Source organism: Saimiri boliviensis, chromosome 12 (assembly GCF_048565385.1).
Source record: "Saimiri boliviensis isolate mSaiBol1 chromosome 12, mSaiBol1.pri, whole genome shotgun sequence".
In the NCBI taxonomy this organism is placed as follows: domain Eukaryota; kingdom Metazoa; phylum Chordata; class Mammalia; order Primates; family Cebidae; genus Saimiri; species Saimiri boliviensis.
The window spans coordinates 17,360,951-17,387,132 of record NC_133460.1 but is presented as its reverse complement, the minus strand read 5'-3'; the positions used below and the strand labels follow the sequence as shown (position 1 = coordinate 17,387,132).

Sequence of the window (26,182 nt, the reverse complement as noted above, 5' to 3'; positions counted from 1 at the left end):
CTGGGTCCAGGTTAGGGAACTTCTCCTCCCCGCCCCTGCGTGGATGTGGGGGTGTGTCTGGGCTAGGGCGCGTGTGCTTCTGTGCCTGTGCGTGCCGTGTACGGGTCAGGGTGGTGGGACCGCGCACCAGGGCAGGGTGCCTGCGTCTGCGTCTGAGTCTGTCTGGTCTAGATGTCGGCGCGATCTCGACCTGGGTTCCTGCCCCTGGGTGTCAAGAGGCCCGCGTGGTGGGGGTGTCCAGCCTCCCGGAGGAGTACCATGCCTTGACACCTCTTCACCACCCCAACCTGGCCTGGGGCTCCGTAGGGAGTGGCCTGCGGGGGGAGGGACCGCGTGCTGTGTTTCTGGGAGGGGTAAGAGAGTGGGGGCGCAGGGGGCGGGCCAGGTCCCCGGGCGCGGCGCGGGCTCGGGGGACCCGCGCGGCTGACGTCAGGCGACTCCTTAAATAGAGCCGGCAGCGCACTCCGCTCGGCATTTCCCGAGGAGCCAGATCACGGCCTGCGCCAGCGCCACCGTCCGGTCCACCCGCCAGCCCGCACAGCTGAGCCGCCGCCGAGCGTTTCGTGCGCGGCGCTCGGAGGATCAGGAATGGGGCTTCGGGCGCTGGGCGCGCTCCGAATCCGGCGCACGTAAGAGCCAGGGAGCGCCCGAGCCGCCCGGCTGCCCTGAGCCCCATCGCCTAGGACCACGAGATGCTGGAAATGCAACCGCCTGTTACCCGAGGAGCCGCTGCCCCCAGGATCCCGGGGCACCGTGCGCGCCCCGGCCAGCAGCGCCTGGAGAAGACGGTGCCCCCAACGTCCGACTCGCGCGGCCCGGGCAGAGCCACGCGAGCCCTCTAGGCGACCGCAGGGCTACAGCAGCTCCGCCGCCGGTGCCCCCTCGGAAACCATGAGCCCCGGCGCGGGTCCATGGAGCCATGGCCTATAGGGTCCTGGGCCGCGCGGGGCCACCTCAGCCGCGGAGGGCGCGCAGGCTGCTCTTCGCCTTCACGCTCTCGCTCTCCTGCACTTACCTGTGTTACAGCTTCCTGTGCTGCTGCGACGACCTGGGTAGGAGTCGCCTCCTGGGCGCGCCTCGCTGCCTCCGCGGCCCCAGCGCGGGCGGCCAGAAACTTCTCCAGAAGTCCCGCCCCTGTGATCCCTCCCGGCCGCCGCCCAGCGAGCCCAGCGCTCCCAGCGCTCCCACCGTGCCCGCCCCTCGTCTCTCCGGTTCCAACCACTCTGGCTCACCCAAGCTGGGTACAAAGCGGCTGCCCCAAGCCCTCATTGTGGGCGTGAAGAAGGGGGGCACTCGGGCCGTGCTGGAGTTTATCCGCGTGCACCCGGACGTGCGGGCCTTGGGCACGGAGCCCCATTTCTTCGACAGGAACTACGGCCGCGGGCTGGACTGGTACAGGTAAGGATCGGGAGCTCCACTCCTTGCTCCGGGTCTCTGATCGCTTCCATCGGGAGAGCCGTCTGTCTCTTGTGTTTCCTCTATCTTAACCCAACTCGTTGTATGGGTTCAGGTTGACACGTGGGGCTATGGGAGACTCTAGCAGGATTTACCCAGAACTTCCCAGTGATTATCTAGACGGGCAGATTCTGGAACTACAAAGGGCGTTCCCTGTTGTCACTGGAGTCGCTGGAAAAGAAAGGAGATCTCCAGTCAAGCCTAAGTGCCAGTTGGAGGGCAGGCTCCCTCTGTGACCAGCCCTTGGGGTGCCCAAGGAAGGAACTGGCAAAGACGTATGCTTCCTGAACGCCGCCCCATCCTGACCCTCTTTAGGTCTTTGCTGGTCCCCAACACCTGAAGGACCCTGAGGAAAGGAAGTCAGTTCAGAACCGTTTGCAGCAAGGGTCTGCTTGGGAAAGGTCCCCATAGTTCAGGCCAAATGAGAGCACATCCCCAGAGGTCTCTAGTAAGAAAGGTGCCTTAGGGAGTCTCAATCTCAAACCCAAGTATTTGCTGCTGTAACCGGGCTGAGACTCCCCCCCACCCCAGTAGCTCTGGCCCTGGGAAAGTGGTCTTGGGGTAGTGGAAAGAGCCCTTGAGTCGAGTCTTGGCTGTCACTCAAGCTTGAGCAAGTTTCTTCAGCTCTCTCAGCCTCTCTTTTCTCATCCATCCCAATGGGCAGAAAACAGTCCTTGTCCTGTATACCTTCCAAGGCTTTTCTAAAGCGTCTTAAAGGTGTAAAAGAGACACTTCATGTTAAGTGATGCTTCTAAACCAGCGGCCAAGATGTGGAGCTTGAAGGTGAGCACTGTGGGTGAAGTCTGGCCAGGGTCTTAGGGGCAGCCAGTTATGCATAGACTGTCTGTGCTTCCCATGCATGCCAAGGAGGAGAATTATCCCCACTGGGGGTATCAAGGCACAAACCAAAGCTTCTGTAAAGTGGCAGGGTCCACTCCTCAATGCCCATCTGCCTCCCCAGCTCTGTATGGTCCTGAAGTGTAAGACTGGACCGCGTGTGAGTGATGTAACGTCTGGGTTCCCTGTAACACATAGGTCACAGAATTCTCACCGTTCATCTGACCCTTTGAAGACTTTCTGGAAACATCTGCATAGGGGAGGGCTAACATGGTAGCTGACAGAGTAGCTGAGGCTAAATCTGCTATTTTTATCTACGGCCTTAGGCAGTAGAGGTCATATGCATTGGACAAGGGACAACTTCTGCACTTATAATAGAGGGCCTTGGATTTACCAAAAATGTGGGGGCCACAGACCTAATTTAGCACCTTTGCAGGTTACTCCTGACCCACAATAGTTGTCGTTGTGGGGACAAGGAGTAGGTCATGCACCACCCATAGCAGGCAGACACATAGTCTATCCCTATTGCAGCCAAGCAGGGACTAGCGAGCCTGTGGGTGGCCCCAGCACCATTACGCTGGTTAATAGGGTAGGTTGGCACAGAGTGGCAGATCTGGCTGTGTGCCAATGCTGATAGCTCACTGTGCTTTCCAAGCTGTGACTCACGGGCATCCCGTCTAGGTGTGTGTGGACACTGTCTTAACCAGACCCCGGGATGGGGCGGGGGGCAAACGCATTGACCAGCAGAGCCCTGAGTGGGTCAGCCATGACTGCATTCGAATGCAGGCCAACATTTCCTCGATGGAAAATCTGAAGATCATCATGAAACCTTTTGCCAATGTGAAGTGCCTTTTAAGTGCAAAACAGCAAAATTCTGAGCGTCTGGCTTTTAGATAGTGTGGCCTCTAAATACCTATACCCTCAACCCAGACTCTTTTCCTCCCCTCTCTTCCTTCCACCACTAAACAACATAACTCAGGCTTCCATCCCAGAGCCCATGTCATTCAGGGATGGCTGCTTTTTATTTTTAACCTTGGCATGTGTGATTCTAAGCCAGCTTAGCTGTGAACCTTAGAGATGGGAGCCATGCCTATGCCTTTTTTTTTTCTTTTCTTTCTTTCTTTCTTTCTTTCTTTTTTTTTTTTTTTTTAGCACATTTGGATTCTGCTAAAATTCTCAGCTGAGTCTTGGTAGGTTTTATTTAACATCAAGCATGCTGACAGCTCCGCTTCTCTCTCCTCTCCCCCTCTACCACCTTTCCCCATTTTATATTTCTAAGATATTATCCTAGAGGTCTGGTCATAATTGCCCCCTCCCTGGTCACAATTGCTTGACCAGGAAGGCTGGGAGCCTCCAGTGTCAGGAAAGGGCTGTGTGGTCTGTGCTTCTTTCAGTTACAAATCCACACCCCTAGAGTCAAGTGTTTAGCTTGTGGATTGCCATTTCTGTGCAAGGTTATACTACCCCACTTGGATGCTGTTTTGGTAATCTCCAGAACATCTTTCTGTATGTAAAAACATTTCTGTATATTTCTCTTTATTATGGCCAAGTCATATGCATTAATCGCAGAAATCACGGGGATTTCTGGAATCCTTTAAAACCCATGTTCTCACTTTCTTCCTGAATTCCATGAGCCATGTACAGTGGGTGACAGGATGTTCCCCTCTCTGTCCACTGCCTTGTCAGTTCACAGCTTGCCATCATAAATCCAGTGTCCACTGGGAAGACATGGCCAAAGAACCCTCATCCCATTGGAGTGGACTGTGCTTTCCAATGGGGAGACACAGAGTTGCAGGCAGTGTGGATCTCAGTACGATCTGCCCACATCAAAGCCCCTGGTGATAACTTCCTGGTCAAGAGGCTGAAATCCAGATAGTAGAAAAACAAAAGTTTTACCCTGAACCCAAAGGAGGGGCTTCTTTCTGTGGGTGAATGGAGATAAAGCTGAAGGCTGAGTGATATAGCTAGAGACAGGCCATGATCTGGAGAGACCAGGAGACAGTCTGCACCTCCTTGTCCTCAGCCTGATCCCCTTCTTGGGAACCAGTCCAGTTCAGGCCACCACTGGAGAGCTCAGCCTTCCACAGTGGCTTCTTTCCAATTTGCTGTCTTTCTGTGATGTCATCTCTGATGCTTACCTCACCTACGTATCTGGCCTGGGTTACCCCGACAACATTTCTTCCCCGAGATAAGAGCTGCAGGGTGAGATCTCCTAGCTGCCTGGACAGGTGGGCAAAGCAACACCACACTGATGAGGGAACCCACTACTGTCACAAGACCAGAGGTGGTCACCTAGGTGCTGTGTGACTTGAAGAAAGATGATTCTCCCAAGTCTCAGCTTCCTCATCATATAATGCGACCTGTAGTAACTATCCTAGAAGCTTGTTGTGAAGAATAAATGCAAAACCATACGTGAAATTGCCCTGGAAAATTCTATGCTATATAAAGATAAGGCAGTAATGTTACTACTGTCACTGCTACTAATTACTGCCACAGTCCTGTTATCACTATTAGTACCATTAGTATTAAAAATATTAATTTCTGATCCTGCTGCTGTTACTAAATGGGGCTGAGGAATTAATCAATTGCTATAAAGATAGTTTCATACTTTCCCCTCCCTCCCTCCCTCCCTTTCTTCCTCCGTCCTTCCTCCTCCCTCTCTTTCTTCCTTCCTTCTTTCCTTCCCTCCTTTCATGTTAACAAAAAGTCAGTTCACATATCTGTATGTCAGCTTGCTCACCTGTGAAGTGGGAATGATGCCTGAACTGCCTTGCAATCTTATAAAAATCAATTAAGACAATCTATATAAAAATGCTTTCCCAAATCTAAGATTATATTTAGGATGTCTTCCATTCTAAGAAAGTTTGGATGTGAAGTAGACTCTTCAGGGTCATCTATTATAAAGAGATGTAAGCTTTGCTATGTGTAGTAGTTTTTAGAGACACAGGGACAGCTGAGTTATGTCTGAAGTGTTCTCTCTTTTGCTCGTGTTTTGGTATGGCAGGTTAATGTGTGTGTGGAGGAAGTGAATCTTTTCTAAATACATTGAAATGCCAACAAGAACAAGTTAATATGTGATAATTGACTCTGCGTTCTGGTGTCCAAATTTTGATAGATGAGCCTGTTCTATAAATTTTAGACTTCACTTCACAACTCTGGGTATTTATTTGTTCAGCATCGATGATGTTCTTGGGATGGTGCAAGCATAGAAGGCAACTGTGTATTTGCTCCAGAGGCAACAGTCTAAGTAAGAAAGAGAATAAAAAGCACAGAATAAGATCTATCACATTATCCAGTACATTTTCATCAAGAAATTATATTTTAATTGCAAAGCCCAACTCTGGAAATGCAAACCTTAGAAAAAATTAAAAATCAAAGGCAGAAGTTAAGGGGTCTCCTGCATGAAGTAGTTAATGCAGACAGTTCTATCATCTCTTAACAAATTGACCAACACATGAAACAGACATCTGTGCTCACTGGGTGTGCACACAGATGAATGTGCGTGCACACCCCCACACGTACACCTGCATGCACAATTGCAGTATCTCTGCAGACTTAGGCCTTTATACAGAAATTGCCTGCCTTGGTCCAGGCGGACATTACACACTCTGATTAAATGAAACCATTGCGTCCAGAAACCCCCCATTTGTCTTGCAGCACTCTGTCAGCCTTGCAGCATGCTGGAGATATCATAGTTAGTGCCAGCACATGCACAGTTCTTGTCAGGCACGGAGGAACATTCAGAATGGGCAAGGAGAACTGTCATTGCTCAAGGAAGTTTTTTGAAGAGCGTTTCCCTTCCCCTTGGAACTGAGGACTGGCAAGAGTTTGCAATGAAGAATGGGCTTACCCCAAAGCCTTGGTCTATTAATTCATTTTCACACTGCTGATAAAGACATAACCAGGGCTGGGCAATTTATAAAGAAAAAGAGGTTTAGTAGACTCACAGTTCCATGTGGCTGAAGAGGCCTTACAATCATGGTGGAAGGTGAACGGCATGTCTTACATGGAAGCAGGCAAGAGAGAAATGAGAGCCAAGCAAAAGGGGAAACCCCTTTAAAAAACCAAGAGATTTCGTGAGACTTATTCACTACCATGAGAACAGTATGGGGGAAACCACAATGATTCAATTATCTCCCACCTGGTCCCTCTCACAACGTGTGGGAATTATGGGAGCTACAACTCAAGATGAGATTTGGGTGGGAACACAGTCAAACCATATCACTTGGCACGGGAGCATTTAAGTGGAGAAGATGCCGACAGCCCCAGTACTTTCCAGCCACATGCCTTGTTAAGGCTGTTTTGGATTTGTACATGTGAAAATAGGACTTAGAGATTCTAAGAAGCATGTTTAACATCTCTGAAATTCACAAGTATCTTATGATTGATGGTGTCTTAGATCGAAGAGATAGGATGTTTCCATAGTGATTCCTGAAATGACCTCTCCCTGGGAGTCCTAGCTTCCCCAGCCTAACCTGGACCCTCTAAACCTTCCAAAGAGCCAGCAACTAGACCCTGCTTCATCTCTGTAGCCAGCAGGGCTCTCTTCTGATTGGCCCAGGAGCTGAATCCATTTTACGTTTTTGAATGTTACTCATGCCATCTCCCTGAAAGCAACTATCCTGAAATTAGGGAAGGTGTGGGGCTTCACGGGTATGCGTGGTGGGCATGCCCTTCATGGCCTGCTGTACAGAGGCACTCGCTGTACCTCGCACACATCTGGAGACACATCCAAAGGGCCCTAACAAATCTGAAGCAAAGTCAATGTCCAACTGGTGCTATTACCTGCATGATTTGGTAATGCTTTGGTAATGTTCTGTGTATCTGGTGTGCAGAGATGCAGAATAGCTTCCTTCCCTTTGGTTAGACCTCTATGAAACATGGGGGGAGGTCATCTCTACCTGTCCGTCAGGGCAGGTGATGGGGGGTGGGGCTTTGAGGGGTGGTGAATCAGCCTTATAGGGGCTGACAGGCCACACAAGCAACCTGTGGGACTCACTGTCTCCACTGGAGCTAACTCTGATGCAGGTTAATCCATTCATTTGTCAGATGCTTTCCATTGGCCAGGCTCGGTGCCAGGCTGCCATAGGCTAGCTCGGCTGCCACTTTGTTCTCCTAATGGGCTGCAGGGCTGGGCTGAAGCACTGTGAAGTTCACAAGCAGCTTGACGAGGTGGGGAAAAGCCACCCAGGAGGGGAAATGACTTTGTGCTTCCGAGGTAATTGCTGTCTGTCAAGCTACATTGCTGGGCTGTTGGTTCAATGCTGTGCTCCCAGCAGCTTTCTCAGTGGGATAAGGGGACAGGGTGAGGACAGAGGACAGGGGAGTTATTATTAAGCACGTTCTTACAGGGCATATGAGACAGAGATTTGGGTTGGGTGATCTGGAGCCCAAGCATGACATGGATTTCCTGGGCATGGGTCCACTAGGTGTATCTTCCTAAGCTTTTCAAATCAGAGGAGCTGACAATGATTCTGCCTCAGTGCCTATGGCCACCAACCATCATCAACACTCCCCATGTGAGAAAGCCAGATGTGTCTGCTCTAGGTGAAGGCTCAAGGGCCTCTCAAGGTGCCTTCCAAATGGTGGCTAAGTTATTTGGGAGGGAGAATTTTTTTTCAGATTTCAGACATTCTTGTGCCACCTTCGTGACATTTGCCAAAGCCTGGCATGACCTCCACTATTATTTTCTTAATTTTTTTTTGAGACTCATTCTGTCACCCAGGCTGGGGTACAGTGGCACAATCAAGGCTCACTGCAGCCTCAACCTCCCAGGCTCAAGTGATCCTCCTACCTCAGCCTCCCAAGTAGCTAGGACTCTAGGTGTGCACCAACACATCTGGTTAATTTTTAAAATCCTTTGTAGAGATGGGGTCTTGTTTTGCTGTCCAGGCTGTTTTCAAGCTCCTGGATTCAAGCAAACCTCTTGCCTTGACCTGCCAAAGTGCTGGGATTACAGGTATGAGCCATCTTGTCTGACCTTCTTGATTTTTTTGCTTAAGCTAACCCATTTAAAAATTAAAAATTTTCACAAAGAACAATTTTTCCCTTCAGTGTATATATTTTAGAATAAGCAAGATATTCAGCTGGGTGCTGTGGCTCATGCCTGTAATCCCAGCACTTTGGGAGGCTGAGGTGGGCAGATCACCTGAGGTCAGGAGTTCGAGATCAGCCTGATCAACATGGTGAAACCCCATCTCTACTAAAAATACAAAAATTAACCAGGCATGGTGGTGTGTGCCTGTAGTCTCAGCTACTTGGGAGGCTGAGTCAGGAGAATTTCTTGAACCTGGGAGGCAGAGATTGAACCAGTGAGCTGAGATTGTGCCACTGCACTCTAGCCTGAGCGACAGAGCAAGACTCCATTGCAGAAAAGAAAAGAAAAAAAAACCACCCAGATATTTATATAGTGCAATTCAAAAGTGACAAAGGGCATTCAGAAAAAATTAATCCCTTCATTTCTACCTCATCTTTCAGCCAAGAAGTTCCTCTTCCCAGAAGCAACCATAGATACCTGTTTTTATGTGTCTTCTAAAGATAGGCTATGGATTGGCAAATCTAACACATACTGTGCAAGTATAGTTAAAATAAATATTGTTTAAAAGCAACTTTATTTTAAAGCCACCCTAAATGGAAACCAGCAACACTTGCCATAATTAGAAAGTGATCATAAAAATAAGTTGGATTGAAAACAAAACAGTGTTATTGAATTTTTTCTCTTTAGTGTGGCTGGAATGTTCCAAGCCTGCAATCTTTTCCATCTTTGCTTAAAAGAGGATACTAGGGGACACTACTAAGAGCAGTTAAATAAATATCAATATCAATGTGAGATGTTTCTTCTTGATGTAATCAGAAGGAACGAAAGCGAAGAGGGAGAGATAATACAGGTATCTGTGTGATCTGGTGGTATTTAGTAGGTCTATGTAGCACCTAAGATGAGGCACACACTGACGTTATGGGAAATATTGCTGGAGTTTGCTGAAAACTCAGCTTAAGTAAATCCAGTGATGTGCTGGGTGTGGTGGCTCATAAGTGTAGTCCCAGCACTTTTGGAGGTCAAGGCTAGGGAATTGCTTCAGCCCAGGAGTTTCAGGCCAGCCTCTGCAACACAGGGAGATTGCATCGCCAAAAAAGAAAAACAAAATTAGCCAGGCATGGTGGCGTGCACTTGTAGTTCCAGCTACTTGGGAGGCTGACGTGGGAGGATCACTTGAGCCCAGGAGTTTGAGGCTGCAATGAGCTATGATTGTACTACTGCACTCCAGCCTGGGTGACAGGGTGAGACTGTTTCTAGCTTTTCAGGTTCCTTTAATGTGTTAGTAATTGGGAAAGATCAACCAAAAGAAAACTCAGAACAAACATGAGCACTAAGAGGAGAGTTTGACCTGCGATATTTACAAGGGAGTGTAGCCCTTCCCAGCAGCCAGGTTCTCTGAATAAACGATGTGGTGGGCATTTAAAAGACAATGTAAACTCACAGGGTTACAATGAGTTTCTTCATTATTCTCACTGGTGGAAAGTCAGCAGTATTCTCCACAATTATTGCATCTACATAGATTGTGAGGTATGTGTAGGAGGCAGTGTAACAAAAGTCAGAGATAAAGTTGTCTTCACTAGGGAATCAGCAATTTATGGGACAGGCACAGGGCTCTTCTTTATTTTAATTTTGAGGCTCATGTGAGACAGAATGCCCCTTTTGTAAAATCTCAGGATGCAAAATATCTTTTCTTCCATTCTGGAAAACATGACATGAGGCTTAAAAATATGACATGAAGCTTACACACAGGGCAGAGCAGGATGTCAGTTTTGCTTTCTCAGGCAATTTAATTTCACTGAATCAAGAGTGGAAGACAATGCAACTTCTTTGTGTGCCTTTGAATATGTAAAAGGAGACTCACTGCAGAGAAAATGGTCCCTGGAATGTCCCTTATATTGTTAACAGAGGCAATGTAGAGGGTGCTTATGATGATGGGGCTTCCCAAGCTTGTCTTTAATTGGGCAGATGGTCAACTAAAGGGAGGTGGCTTTCTGCCAGCTCAGGTTGCCTCCTAGCCTCAGTGCTTGCTGCTGGGTGAAGGAACCCCAGATCAACCCTGGGGCTGGTGGAGAGATGAGTGGGCATTGAAGCAACGGTCCATGGTGGCACAAGGGCATTTTTGGAAGCAATGCAAAGATCTTATTGGAGAGAGAGAGAGAGAGAGAGAGAGAGAGAGAGAGAGAGAGAAAGAGAGAGAAGCCCAGATTCCAAGCATTGACTCAAAATAGAGATAAAGATGCAGAAACTACTATGGAAGGCAGTTTCAGCACAGCTATGAAAAACTCGGACTCTGGGGTCAGAAGGAATGTGTAAGAATCTCAGCTCCACTGCATGCAAGGCGTGTGGGCCAACCAGTGGCTTCTCCATCTCAGTTCCTCCGTCTGCACACTGGGACTAATCATATTGACTGCCGCCTAGGGTTGCTGTGAGGATTCAATGAACAGCGATACATAAAAGTGCTCAGAACATCTGTGGTACACGGGAGGTATTAAAAACCTGTTAGCTGTCATTATTGGTCATTGATTTCTTTATCATACCTTTATTGAGTGCCATGGTGAGGACACAGAGATGAATAGAACACAGAGCCTCTGGGCTCTTCGCTGTTTGGTGAGGCTATTAGATGTTCATGGGAATTTTGCACACAAGTCAGATGAAGCTAGGTACCATATTAAAGATACAAGGAGAGCTATAGTAAGTAGCATGGAAAGGAGGGAAAATTCATTTAGGGGAATTTTGGAAAGCTTCCTGGAGAAGGTGGTAAGTTATTTGGACCTCAATGGCCAGAGAGGATTTCCTTGCATAGAAATGTTGTTGGTTGGGGGGCTAATGAGGGGGACCCTGTAGGGATGCTGTTGCTAAATACATTCACTTCATGATTTTTACCTCTATTTACAGTCGAATCACAAAATAAAGTTGTTTCTGGGAGCGGTGGCTCACGCCTGTAATCCCAGCACTTTGGGAGGCCAAGGTGGGTGGATCACCTGAGGTCAGGAGTTCAAGAACAGCCTGGACAACATGGTAAAACTCCATCTCTACTAAAACTACAAAAATTCGCCAGGTGTGGTGGGTGGGCGCCTGTAATCCTAGCTACTCAGCAGGCTGAGGGAGGAGAATCCCTTGAATCCACGAGGCGGAGGTTGCAGTGAGCCAAGATTGCGCCATTGCACTCCAGCCTGGGCAAAAAAGAGCAAAACTCTGTCTCATTTAAAAAAAAAAAGTTGTTTCAGATCACTTTAGTTCTGCATGAATTTATTGGGTACCTGCTATTTGCCAGGCAATATGCTAAGCCCTAGAGAAATGAAGATGATAAAGAGAATTAATCTCTCCTTTAAAGAAATGAATGTGTAGAGAAATTCAGTAGTCAGACTTACTGAGAGAGAGAGAGCGAGCTCCTAGCATTTGCGGGGTCACAGATGAGGGGACCCTCATGCAGAGTGGGTCAAAGAGGCTTTCAAGAGAGCCAATGCCTGTTTTGGGGTGTCTGCATCCATCTGCTGTTCCTCCACGGGGATTATTCTTCCCCAAGAATATCTCATATCTGGCTACTTCTACACAGGTCCCAGCTCCAATGTTACCTGCTTAAAGAGACATTTCTCAGCCTCCTAGTCTAGGCTGGCTCACCTCTTCATCACTCTCTCTTTCCTTACCACCTTGCTTTGTTTACTTCTTACTCTCACCGCCATCTGAAATTATTGCGTTCATTTTCTGTTTTCCTTACTGTTCACCCACTAGCCTGAAAACTCCCCAAGAGAGTAGGAACCTTGTCTGTCTTGTTCATGGTTGTATCCCTGAAGCTCAGAACAGTGCCTGACACACAGTGGGTGCTCAATAAACATGTTTGAGCAGATACTCCTATCTACGAGGGATGACTAGGAATTAAGGAGTCTGCTCCCTTTATAAAGCTTGCCACACCTGGTTCTGAAAGAATGTGGAATACAGATGCTGGTAACTTGGTAATTATGTCAATAGGTGTTTATTGAGCACCTACTGTGTGCCAGTCACATAGTCGCTGGGGAGCGAGCAGTGAAAAAAACAGGTAGCAATTTCTGCCTTCATGAGGCTTACTTCCTACACGGTGGGAAGGAGATAGTCAATAAATAAGTCAAACATATCTATGCCAGATGACAGGAAGTGCTATGGAGAAAATACAGGGAAGGAAGAGGGAGAGTACTCGGTGTGGGGAAGGTGTTGCAATGTTAAACACGGTGGTTAGGGAAGGCCTAGTGGAGAAGGTGGTACTTGAGCAACAATCTGAAGGAGGTGAGAAGGCAAAGCATGCTGTGATCTGGGAGAAGAACATTCTAGCAGAGGGAACACACATGCAAAGGCCCTGAGGACAGAGGGTGGCTGGCATAATTGAGGAAAACTCAGGGGCTAGTGTGTCCAGGGTGGGAAGCAGAGGGAGTGCACAAGGGATGGGAAATAAACTTGGTAACAGGGGCCAGATGGTGCAGGAGCCTGTAGGCCATTGCAAGAATTTTGCCTTCTACTCTGAGCAAATGCAGGACTGTTGGATAGTGTTAAGGCACTATATGATCTGACTTGCACTCTACAAGGATTTCTTGAGTTGCTATGTAAGGGAATAAGGATGGAAGCAGGAAAACTGGTTAGGGGCTGTTGCAAAAGTGGCTGCAGCAGTACTGGCGGAGAGAGATGGGAGAGGAGACAGATGGTGGGTGCACTTTGAAGGGACAGTGGGAGGATTTGCTGATGGATTGCATGGGGCAAGGTGTGTAAGAGAGGACTCAAGAAAGATGTCATTGGTGATGATGAGGGTAGCAGTGTTGCTGCTGAGGATGATGATGATAGCCTTTCTCTCTCTCTCTCTCTCTCTCTCTCTCTCTTTCTGACAAGGTCTTGTTGCTGGAGTGCAGTGGCACAATCATGGCTCACTGCAGCCTTGACCTCCCAGGCTCAAGCGATCCTCCCACTTCAGCCTCTCTAGTATGAAACTACAGGCATGAGATATCATGCCTGGCGACTTTTTGTATTTTTTTAGGGACAGGATGTCACCATGTTGCCCAGTCTGGTCTCCAATTCCTGGATTCAAGCAATCCTCCTGCCTTGGCTTCCCTCAGTGCTGGGATTACAGGTGTGAGCCACTGTGCTCAGCCCCGGTTCCTATTAAGGACTTGCTATCTTTCAGGCTCTTCATTACAAGTGACAGGCTGGAGTGTGAACCAAATATACTTCCCAATGCAGCCCCTGGCTTGACTGGTCCTGTGTATCTATGGATGCCCCTGAACTAAGCAAAGAACATTATGTTCCACTGTAGCTTGGAGTCCTCACTCCCAAGTGGGTGGGAGAGGGCAGATTCCCCGTTTCTAGAGATCTTTGAGGCCCTTTTTATATATATAGAGTTCTTAGGTAACCTCTTGAGATCTGTTAAAGGTTAAATTAGCCCTGCTCCAACCCAGTAAATGGACGCGTCACTCAATGGGAGCCACCCTGTTTCTCAGTCCTGTTCCAGCCTCATCAACATGCATGGGGAGGTGTCTGAGGTGCTGACGCTGCCAGAGGTAGGGGGCTTGTGTGTGTGGCTTCCCTCAGGCAGAATCAAACACTCTAACACCTTCCTGCAAGATAGTCAGAATCCAAATCCCTCCAACTTTCCCAAAGCTGCTGAAGCATGGGGAAATGTTCTCTGCCTTGGCAGCCTCTTTGCAGTGTGTTTCTGCTTTGATGGTTTTAATGAAGATATGAAATCATCTAACAGCTTTCATTTTGCTCAGGCGAGATGGCTTAAAGTGGAGGTAGCATTTCCTAGGATCAATCCCCATTTTCAGAAGTGGTTGGTTAAACTCTCTGCAGTTTATGGCCACTTCTAGCTGAAACACCGTGGGATCTGAATTATTAATTCTGTGAAAAATGAGTTAAGTCATTGCAAAGCTCTGTGGTGGTGCAGTCCCTACTTTAGGCTCCCTTTCCTGTATTTTCTCTAGCACGAACATCTCCATTAACAAGAAATTCTTGGGTAACTTGGCCAAATCTTTGTCACTCCTCTCATGGAGAGGGAAAGAACCTGACTTAATTCCATTGTTCTTTCCTGCCTAGGATGAAGAAGAGAAAATAACCAGAAGTGACTCTGGGGAATACTCATGTCAAAGCGACTTACAGGGTCTCAAATCTGGGCACCATTCAAATTACAACTATGCAAGCAAGGTAGTCTATAAAACATGAACCTCTGAGCACCTCCTTCTATCCGGGTGGCTGCTGCCAAGGGAGGTGTGTAGATGGAAGGGGAAGCTCTGAGCTGTTCTGCATATATCTTAGTGAGCTGGGGATAGTGGCCAAGCTGCAGAGAGCTCCTATCCCTTGGAGAAGCAGTTGGAAGCAGTGATGACATCACAAACTCAACATCCTTAGGGGCTCTTTGGGCACATAAATGAATGAATGAAGTTGGCTGTGGGTTATGAAGAATAGGTGGGGACTTGTCACATTTATACGTCTCATTTAAATAGAGTATTTGGTCCCATTTAGATAGAGTATTGATTGTCCCATTTAGAAGACAGTAGTCAGTCCTAAACAACATTTTTGACATCTCTGCATGGCCACATCTCCCAGCTATGGCTTTTTTTTTTAAAGTAAAAGCTTGAATATGGCATTTTAAAGAAAGTGAACTCTCAACTTGTAATCACATCTTACTGATTCACAACTATTATAGAACACTTGTGGGTCAAACAGAACATGTCTGTGGGCTGGATGTGACCTACAATCTTCCCTTTTATGACTCTAGGAAGGGGGGTATCAGAAATAGGTACTAGTAGCTTCTAATCCTCCTTCTGCTATGGCTGTGGGGTAAGTTGCTTCGTCTTTCCAAGCTTCGGTTTCTCTTATGTAAGTTGAGGATATGATGTATTCCTTCCTTATAGGTTGTAGTTGTGATTCAATGTGATAAGAGAGTGTTTGATTTTATTATTCCTGTCTTGGGTCCTGCTTCCCTGATCATGTTTGAAGGAGGTGTAATCATCACTAAGCCGATGGCTGTGCTTGGAAGGCAAGAGCCACTCACTGTCATCACGTGGACCTTGGTCAATATGAGGGAAGCTGGGGTCTTACCAATTGGGCCAAAGAGGAGGAGAAGAACCTCAAGCCAAGATGATCCATGGTTGGAGAAACTCATTTGGTTATAGAACTGGACCCCAGACAGAGAGCCAGCAATCTCCACCCCTCTTTATTGCTATTCATGTACATGCCCATGGACTCCCTGTAGGATGTTGAGTTTGTGATGCTGTCACTGCTTCTCTGTGGGATAGAAGCTTTCTGCAACTTGATCACTACCTCCAGCTCCCAATGACATATTTGGAACAGCTTAGAGCCTCCCCTCCATCTATACACTTCTCTTGGCATCAACCACCTGAATCAGTTGGAGGTGCTCACAGGTTCTTGTTTTAGAGATGAGCCTGCTTGCACAGAAGGTGAGTGTCTCTCTGATTCTAGTGGTTTGGATGAAGTCTAACCTGGAGCATGTGATTTTGCTAACAGGAGGAGACTAAGGGATGAGCAGTGCACCCTAAAGATCACCTGTAAAGAATATCTGCTCACCCTTGATGAGTACTTTGCATCTGCCGAATGACAGAAGAACATTGGAATGGTTGGGCAGAGAGGCCTAGAGAATGAATACCTGCCAAGGTGGCCTCAGAGATGACCCAATTCTCTTTAAAGCCAAGCAAAACTTTGATGCAAGTGGAGGTTTGTTGGGATTGATTCTAAGTTCAGTATTGAGAGCCTGGTTGCATGAACCTTTGGTGGAAGAGCTGGGAGACCATCCAAACCTTGCCTTGCCTCTGGGGCAATCTGTTTACAAACCTCTCCAATTATGGGGTCATCAACATCCTTTACAAAGTCTAACACATTGCCTCCTATCCTTTAATCATTTGTGTGCCATCTTCATATTTGGTTTTTGGACATATCTACCAATAGTTCCATTTACTTTACATCAATTGAGGTCCACTCATAACTTTTACTCAAATGCATTTACTTAAAATTGAAACTTTATATCACCATCCTAAATGAGGCTCCTCATCTATTACCATAAATAGAATGTAGTCATAGAATGAATGCAGTGAAAACCAAACAAGGCAGTTCAATTCCAGCCCAATACAGTTGTCTATGCCTTGTTCTACCTGAGGCATCAGAAAGGCGTTAGTGACATTCTAGCACCCAACGAAGACTTTCTCCAGGATGGAAGAGGAAGACTTGAATAGAATGGAAAAGGAAAGATAATTGTCTTCTAATGATGTGATTAGATGACATTTAAAGCCATATCATGTGCCACCTAAATTTGTTTTTATCCACTAGTGGTACATATTCCATATCTTGAGACATGCTGACTTACCTAGTAAGATCCTCCCTGCTTTGATTCCACTGTATTATTTTATCATGTTTGGTTGTCATGGTCTATCAATAGCCTGGGAGGGTCTGGCTGACATTACAAAGTCTGAGTGGTTTAAAAAGCTGTGATTCCAATTTCAATTGCAAATGGATGGGGCATCATGGGAAAGCAAGTGCAGACGTGGAGAACTGGAAGAAAAGATTCAGCTATGCAGTATTTTTAGGTCTTGTTCCATGGATCAGTTTTACGTAATTTGTATCTGGACTGTAAGTTTGATAAGTTCTGAGATCTGCTCTCTAATAGTTGTTTTTTTTTTTAAATTGCAATTTAAATCACCTATGGAAATCCTTTGTTTATTGTTCCTTAAAAACCCTGTGACTTGGATGAATCTCAAAGGCATTATGCTGAATGAAAGAAAGGTTATGTACTGTATGTTTCCATTTCTATGACACACTCAGACACAACAAAAATGACAGAGAACAAATCAGTGGTTCCAAGGGCTTAGGGCAGCGGGAGGGGTGACCACAAGAGGCAGACAAGTGAGTTTTCTGGGTGTTTTGTACCCCAAAGGGAACTCTGGGGTGGTGGTCACATGTATCTGTACGTATGTTAAAATTCATAGAGTGAATACCAATAAAAAGACTTTTTTACTGTATGATAATTTTAAAGATAAAATTTTTTATTTTATTTTTATTTTTTGAGACAGAATCTCATTCTGTTGCCCAGGCTGGAGTGCACTGGTGCGATCTCAGCTCACTGTAGCCTTGGGCTCCAAGGTTCAAGTGATCCTCCCACCTCAGCTTCCTGAGCAGCTGGGACCACAGGCATGTGCCACCATGCCCAGCTAATTTTTTGTTTTTGTTTTTTAGTGGAGATAGGGTCTTTCTGTGTTGCCCAAGCTGGTTTCAAACTCTTGGGATCAAGCAATCCTCCCGCTTCAGCCTCTCAAAGTGCTGGGATTACAGGCATGAGCCACTGTCCCTGATCTGAAGATAAAATTAAAAAATAAAACTTGGTTCAAGAAACATCCCTGATTATACAACTCAGCAACTGGTGGGCATCCAGCAACACCCCTCAACTAAGTGTGGTTCCCATTGATCAAAGAGATCCAGCCCTCACATTTTGGGGATCCACAAACTTGCCTAAACTTTCATCTTTATTATGAAGATGAATTATGAAGTTAGAATCAAGGATGTGGGTAGTATTCAAGTCTTCCCCATCCCACATCCACATTCCTGAATGATGCTGGGGTCTGAAGTAAAGGCTGGGAAGATTCCACTGTGGTCTGAGGCCAGGGTGGCTAGAATAGATGTCCAGCCAGGCTTCTACTGAAAGGCATGAGAGCTGGAAGGCAGCTATGGGAAATGCATCTCATAATAGGAGTGAATGCTGGTGGATAGAAAGATCCACCTGAGGTCCCGGGGAGAGTTGAAGGGGATATAAGATGAGGAAAGATGAGCCAAAAGCCACAGTGGAAGGGGTATCCCAGGGTTTTCCCCAAACAAGATAATTCACTATCTACTGACAGCACTGATGACCTCCTGACCACCGGACAGCCTAAGGACTGAGATAGAAGCGTCCCTGTTGCTCACCCCACCCACCCTACATCCTGAGCTAACTTAGCAAGGACGAAAAGCTCTCTGATGCGCTGTCCCCAACCAGAGTACCCCAGAGTTAGGGGAGAACATCTACCCTGGACTGTTGATGCCCACAGTTCCCTCTTCTCAGTAATGTGTAGAGAGAACCCATGCTTCCCAGAGGCTCAGGTGCTACAAGACCTCACTCCTCAGCCTCTGCTAAAGATGGACCATCAATGGTTTTGATCTGGAATTTTTGGACACAGAGACTATGTATCTAACAGAGAGAGTCGCCATTAAAGCCTGGCTGAATTGCTTGCACTTTATATCCACAAGGCACCCCTGCATTCTTCCATAACCCCAATTTTTCACTTGGCCGAGGTTGAGTGGGTTTCTTTCCTTAGGTGACTAAGACAATGCCTGTGTGGTTGTCAGCGCACACACTTGGGTGATTGTGCTGAAGCCACCTGGACTAGAGGCAAGAATGCATGTCTTGCTAGCCTGTGGATGATAATTAAATTCATGGAAGCAGCAGCAATGACCCAGGAGCACGTATAGCTGGAGAAGAAGGTCAAAGGTAGGATGTGACTAGGAAATAGATTAACAAAGCGGGGAGGAGGGGCAGAAGATGGTGTCACTTCATAAATTAAGGTGGGACAGAGAGAAGGCACACCAGACCTATTTGGGGAGTCTACTATTCCAAAGGCTCTTCCTCTGGGCCATCCCATGAGAGAAAGACATTTGTTATTTCCTTCCATTTTTCCATGGTTATTTGTCTATGTGGACTCTTGTAGGACCAGCTTTAGTTATTTATATTTGTCTATTTTCAAGATAATGACAATCACACTACATATTGAGATGTGTGGGATCTGCTACTGTCATCATTGTCTCCAACATATTCTTTTATCTTTTGTGATTATAAGAATAATTAATTTACAAATAATTATTTAAATAAGCAAAAATAAATAAATAAATAAAGAGACATTCACATGGCAGAATCCAGCATAGCAGATGAAAGAAAAATATATACTCTTATGGGAAGTTCTCAAGATACATTGTTCATTTAAAAAAAAAAAAAGCAAAGTAAAAAACATATTATCTTTTGAATAAAGGAGGGAATAAGTAATGTATATTTAACTCATCTTATTTATGCATAAATAAATTTTGAAAACTTATGCAGGAAACTAATGAGAGTTTCCTGGGTGTGAAATTGGGCGCATGGGAAACCAGGCATAAGAGAGAGACTTTTTGTATATCTTTTGCATTTTTTGTGCTATATGAATATATTCTTTGAAAAATTAAAGTGGAAATCGTGCATTGTGGAAAAATTAGGAAACTGATAAAAGAATCTAAAAATTACCCAAAGTGTACTCACAGTTGTAATCATTGTTAGGATTTTGCTTTTAACCATTTTAGACAAATCATGTGTATACTTAATATACCATTTTACACTGCTATTTATGTCAGTATATATTGCAGATATTGTGTGCTTTATATTCCATTTTATAACTTGCAATTTTATTTAACAATGTGATACAGATATCTCTCCATGCCAATAAGTATGGATGTACAGAATCATTTTAAACAGCATCTAGTTGGATAGATATACTATTATTTATACAACCATTAGCCAAATCACCTACTGATAGATATTCAGATTTTCCCCACTTTTTGTTGTTTAAAAATGAAAGGATACCAGCAAGTATTATGCCCAGTGATTTTGCTCAGGATAAATTTATTTTAGAGGAATTTTTGGGTTTGTGGGTAATCATGTTTTAAAAAGTATCAATTTTTAATACAGATTATCAAGTTTTCCTCACCCTTATGGCAATATGACTGAAGCATTTATACTTCCCTAGGAAAGTCTGAAAGGCCTTTCTTTTCCAAATCCTTGTCAACATTGACTGTTAGCAACTTATTTGTTCTTTGTCAATCTAATGCATGAAGACTATCTCCTTTTCATTTGAATTTTGGGGTAGTTGTTTTAAAATGTTTATTGCCCATTTGCATTCATATTTTGAAATTTTTGCTTATTTTTTTCCCTGTTGGAGATATTTCTTTCCATTTTTAAAAGAGGATGTTTAATGATTAATGATGCTTATTCTGGATTGACTTCGTCTTTCAGTGTTTTATTACTTCAGATATTTCTAGTGAGCTGAATTTGGCTAGATTTTATATTTTCATCCAGTGTGATCATCTCCATCTTTCAGTAAGAAAGTCTGAATTTTTTATGTATTCTGATTATCAACATATTTGGACTTTTCAAATATTCATTTTGTTCATTTTTTGTTTCTTTTTTTCTTTTTCTCCTGACTTTTCAATATTGGATTTAGTCCCCTCTTTCTTCCTTCTGAGGTGGAAGGTAGAGAGGTTATTTCTTTACTTTTTGTTTGTTTGTTTTCTCCTCCTCCTCCTCCTCCTCCTCCTCCTCCTCCTCCTCCTCCTCCTCCTCCTCCTTCTTCTTTTTTGATGGAGTCTCACTCTGTCGCCCAGGCTGGAGTGCAGTGGTGCAATCTCGGCTCACTGCAACCTCTGCCCCGTGGGTTCAAGCAATTCTCCTGCTTCAGCCTCCTGAGTAGCTGGGATTACAGGCATGTACCACCGTGCCCAGATAATTTTTGTATTTTTAATAGAGACAGGGTTTCACCATGTTGGTCAGGCTGGTCTCAAACTCCTTACCTCATGATCTGCCTGCCTCAGCCTCCCACAATGCTGGGATTACAGGCGTGAGCCACCATGCTTGGCTCATTTTTGTATTTTTAACAGTACTCGTTTATCTGACCACACTAAGACTTAACAAAGAGTAACTTAGAGAACAACTCCAAAACTCCCTCTGCTTCAATTCTATCCATGTTATGGCTGCCAAGTATTTTTACTGCACTTTGTTTTTGTGATTTTAATGCTTATCCAAATAATAATAACATGTCTACATAGTTTAAACCGGTAAATAATATTATAAGGCTTATCACAAAACAGTAGCCTGCTGTCTGACTACCCTGCATTCTGATTCTTGCTCCACAGAAGCAACAGATTTTCAATTCTTTGGGCTCTCTCTCCACTTCTGTGTTCCTCCATATTACTAAATAACCCTGTGTATATTGAGCAGTCTTACAAATCACAAAAAGGATAGCCTTGGGAATTAAAATTGCAGCTGTCAGTTACTCAGGTAAAAGATAAATTTTAAAACCGCAGTTGTATAACATATAGAGAGTAATGATAACGTGTACAATACTTACTAAAACAAGTCAGATGTAGCCAAAACTACACTTAGCAGCAATTTAGCTTCTTTATTAAATGAAGAAAATGAACTGGCTAAGGATTCAACTACAGAAGTGAGTGGACTGTTGAAGATAAGGAAACAGGAAGTAATTTGGAAAGATGAAAACAGAAATTAATGAATGGAGGGAAAAGAAGCATTGATTCTTAAAAAAACAAATACAGGACTTATTCTTTGAAAAGAAATCAATAAAATATACAAACATCTATCATTGATTCTTAAAAAAACAAATACGAGACTTATTCTTTGAAAAGAAATCAATAAAATAGATAAACATCTATCACTGATTCTTAAAAAAACAAATACAAGACCGAGACTTAATCTCTGAAAAGAAACCAATAAAATAGACAAACATCTATGGTATCTAATCTAGAACAAGAGACAAAATAGACAAAATTAGGAATGAGAAAGAGGAGATAACCAAAATCTGCGAAGGGCTCAAGCATCTTTATGATACTGAAAAAAGGATTAGATAAAATCTAACATTTAATCTTCATAAAACTCTGGTTACATATTAGAGATAGTTTCTTAGCATGATTTTAAAAACAATTTTCAAGCTAAGAGAGGCATGCTAATAGAGGTATTAGTCTGTTCTTGCAATATCCATAAAGAAGTACTTGAGACTGGGAAATTTATAAAGAAAAGAGATTTAATTGACTCATAGTTCTGCAGGCTGTACAGGAAGCATAGTGGCTTCTGCTTCTGGGAGACCTCAGGAAACTTACAACCATGGTAGAAGGTGAAGAGGAAGCAGGCATGTCTTACATGGCCAGAGGAAGCAGAAGGATGTTACTTTGGATGTTGCACTTAAGCCTTATGACTGTATCAACAATTACGTCTTTGTTTACTGGCTCTGGTTCTCTCCTTCTTGTCTTCATTAATTTATACCTTTCTTTAGTTGCATGTTTGAATTTATTCCTCAATCAGTTGATGGACTTTTATGAGTAACTCGTTTTGTTTTATTTTGTTTTTTCCAGTTAGTGCTTTAACCTAACTGGTGTACAAGTTTAAGAATTTCTGCTTTTCTCACACATGAGCAGTAATTCAGCCAAATTAAAATTTTTAGAATGGCTCATTGTGACCTCTGTTTCCCAGTTTCAAGTGATTCTCCTGCCTCAGCCTCCCAAGTAGCTGGGATCACAGATGTGCATCACCACACCTGGCTAATTTTTTTGTATTTATTTATTTATTAATAGAGTCAGGGTTTCAACATGTTGGCCAGGCTGGTCTCAACCTCCTGGCCTCAAGTGATCTGCCCGTCTCAGCCTCCTAAAGTGCTGGGATTACAGGTGTGAGCCACCATGCCCAGCCAGGACAAAATCTTTTTAAAAACACCTCTGAAATCATGGATCTGTTGTCTTAGGGTGTGTGTGTGTGTGTGTGTGTGTGAGAGAGAGAGAGAGAGAGAGAGACAGAGAGAGACAGAGTGGCAGAGGAGACTGATGACTGATGTCAGCTAGGTCGTTTTCTTTCCTCCTTTGTTGGCAAACTCTATTGCTTTGTTTTTCCTTTCTGGATGCCTATACATTTTCTTTTCTATTATTTAAGTAAAAACAGGGCCTCTAGAGTCAGACTGTCCCAAATTCAGCTCCCTGCTCCTCTGCTTAGTAACCTGTGTCCTCTTGGGCAACTTGTGTATCTGCTCTACGTCTCATTCTCCCGTGTGTGAAGTAGGGGTGATAATCATACTTGGATGATACGAAAAATGAGGAATTAACTGTGCAGAGTGCTTAGAGGAAGACTGAGCCCATAGCAAGTACTACATAGGAGTTTTCCACCTTGATATTGTAGTAGTCATCCCTTATCCAGGGGGCTATGTTCCCAGATCCCCAATGGATTTCTGAAGTTGCCAATAATACCAAATCCTACATATAAAGTTTTTTTCCCTATATGCACATATTTATGACAAAGTTTAAGATCCAAATTAGGGAAAGTAAGAGTTAATGCATAATGAGGCACAGTATTGTTGAGAGATTAACAACTAATAATAAAATAGAATAATTATAACTATACTATAATAAAGTTATGTACATGTGGTCTCTCAAAATATCTTATTTTACTATACTCATTCTTCTTATGATGATGTGAGATGATCTATAACACAGCAGTCAGAATTTAATGTTTTCAAAAATAAAAATTTAATCTTTTCAATTCTCCACATGTGCTCTTACATTTATCTACTCTTTGTGGCAAGAGGTACTGGTTTTCCATTTGTGTGCCTAACAAAATTTTAGGTAAAAAATAGTTTTATGTAAGTTTAAAAAAATGAGTGGAATTCAAAGAAAAATATAAAGTAAACAATAGTGCAAGAATATTCCAAGAATTGTGGGAGTTGCATGTGAATGACTGAATTTTGAGAAAATAGACTTAAAGATTCTTTGTCCAGCTCTAGAATCTCTTTGTGCAAAAATCCCTCTGTGCAGTACTCAGAGGGATTTTTACACAATGAGATTCTAGAGCTGGACAAAAGATCTATCTCTTGAGCTCAAAAGGGGGCTTAAGATGTACTACTCCATAGCCCAGGATTTTGAAGGCTCCCTTTTGGATTCCTCTGGAATATATTCGAAGCTGACCCGCTGAGTATGCCTGGAGCTGCACCTTTCAGATGCAAGCATGCCTGCCACACTGGATCAAAGAGGCTTTTTTGACAGTTGGTGGAGGCCTCTCTCCTACTGCAGCCACAGAATGAGTCCTTAAAAATCATAGACGTCAAATGGGCTCTTTGGCTGCTTTGACATTCTTATTTAGTTCAATCCAAGTGTGTGGTAGCTGAATAGTTTGGACCAGAGTCCTGGCTGGGGAGAAAATCGTTATGAAAAGCTATCGATTAGGTGTCCACAGCTGCTGAAACTCAGCCGTGGAAGCTCCTGGAGCTGCATTTATGAAAGGGCAGGGGGCATGGAGAAGGGCAAGAATGTGATGGAGTGAGGAGGCAATCTGTTTAAAGGACAGTGGTGTGTGAAGGCAGGCAGCTAATGAAAAGTCAGTTCTTCCTTGTGCTAGGTAGCTGAGTGGGTCGTACGGTGTCTGCTAGGTTGTGTCTTACGACCCCTTGAAGCCTGGGAGAGAGTTCAGGGGATGCTGCTGCTTCCTGTGAAGGCCTGCCTTGCATCTCATTACCTTCCTTTTTCACCAGTCCAGACCATTGCTGCCCTTCACTGCCCAGCAACAAACACTCAACCCCACACTTCCCTGCAGAACCCAGCCTGCACAGCACAAGCCAACACTGCTTCCCCAAACTATGAATGGCACTGAGCTGTGATTAACATGGCGCACCCCTGCGTTGCCTCTGGCAACCCTGTAAACATGCTCCTTCGCTGTGCTGAACATCCTTAAGCACCTGAGCATTACTGCAAAATGAAGCACAGCCCTGCTTATGCCTCCATCTTCTGTGCCTAGAAAAGTGCTTGGCACATAAAAAGATTGATAAATATTTGTGGAATGAATGAATGAGGGTTTGCACCAGATGGGGCGGGACTCAGCAAGGCTCACAGGTACCCACTGAAAACATATCAGACTTATAGCTACAAAAGCACGAAAGACTGAAAAGCGCTCAGAAAACCTGGAAGGAGCTCCTGACAAGAACAAAAGTGTAAGTAGCAAAGGAGTAGAACAATGCTCCTTCCTGCCTGGAGCTTCAGAATAGTTGTAATTTTGAATGGTCTGTCAATCACACTTGATAAATGAAATCATACCTTACAGCAGCATTTCACAACATTGTTTTCTTCTTGGCTCAAAAGCTGCGGCATAGGTAACTCTGAGAGTTATGTGAAATTTTCTTTTCTGGGTAGCACTAACTTCAGTCTTTTTCTTCAATTCAAGTCAGGATATTGTAGGCTTTTTTATTTTTTGAGACAAAGTTCAGTTTTTTCTCCTTTTACCTAAAGATTCTGATATCAGCCACCCACCTGCTACTCTTGCTAGTTAGAATTAACGTCTTGGATGCTTCTTACCCTCATTTTGTTCATCAATTTACGATGAAAATTACATTGCCATCTCTTTCCCCCAAATTTGTAAATACATACATGCAACATTTTGCAGGGACTGCATCCTATTTCAGTGGAAGACGATTACCTTCAAAACCATGCAATGTGAATGTGATCTTTACAAAGTGCTATCTATTCCCTTTTGCCTGAGCTTCTTGATATAAAAATACATGATCATATTCTGGAAAAAAATATAATGTTTTTTTTTCCAGACCCAAAGTTGTGCAAAATAAGACCCAAAGCAGCCTTTAATCTTACTCAGAAGGAAATTTCAGTGATAATGTGGCTGATGTTTAGCTTGCACAAGGAGCTGAAACTGTGGTGCAAAGCCACATGCCATCTCTGACATCAAATCAATTCTGACTTTGGGTTTTGATGGTGTCTGGCACCTGACTTACAAAAGTAAGTAGAAGCAAATGCAGCCAGAGGGTTCCATGGGTACCTTTGCCTGATAAGGGTGGCCATGGGTCAAAGGGCACAAGATTTCTCCAATACTTCTCTAGATGAATTCGTGTCACCTCATTTCCTTTGTGCTTGTGTCAGGGAGGTCATTTCTAGCCCAGTCTGCATATTTTTTTTTTTGCTGGATAAAGGAACTTCCTTATTGCAGAGATGTCGCCCGTCTTTGCAATGTACCAACAGGAGCTTACAAAATTGGAATATTTTTTTCTTGAGACA

The 26,182-nt window shown here is 44.4% G+C and overlaps 1 protein-coding gene across 1 annotated transcript in view; it reads left to right on the top strand.

The window, feature by feature from the left end:
* The first annotated feature begins 460 nt into the window (after positions 1-460).
* The window catches only part of HS3ST2 (heparan sulfate-glucosamine 3-sulfotransferase 2), a 103,100-nt gene continuing 77,378 nt past the window's right edge, over positions 461-26,182 (top strand). Inside the window, exon 1 of the mRNA XM_003930186.3 lies at positions 461-1,398. Coding sequence (XP_003930235.1) covers positions 920-1,398 — 479 coding nt within the window. The 5' untranslated portion in view covers positions 461-919. The remainder of the gene's footprint in view (positions 1,399-26,182) is intronic.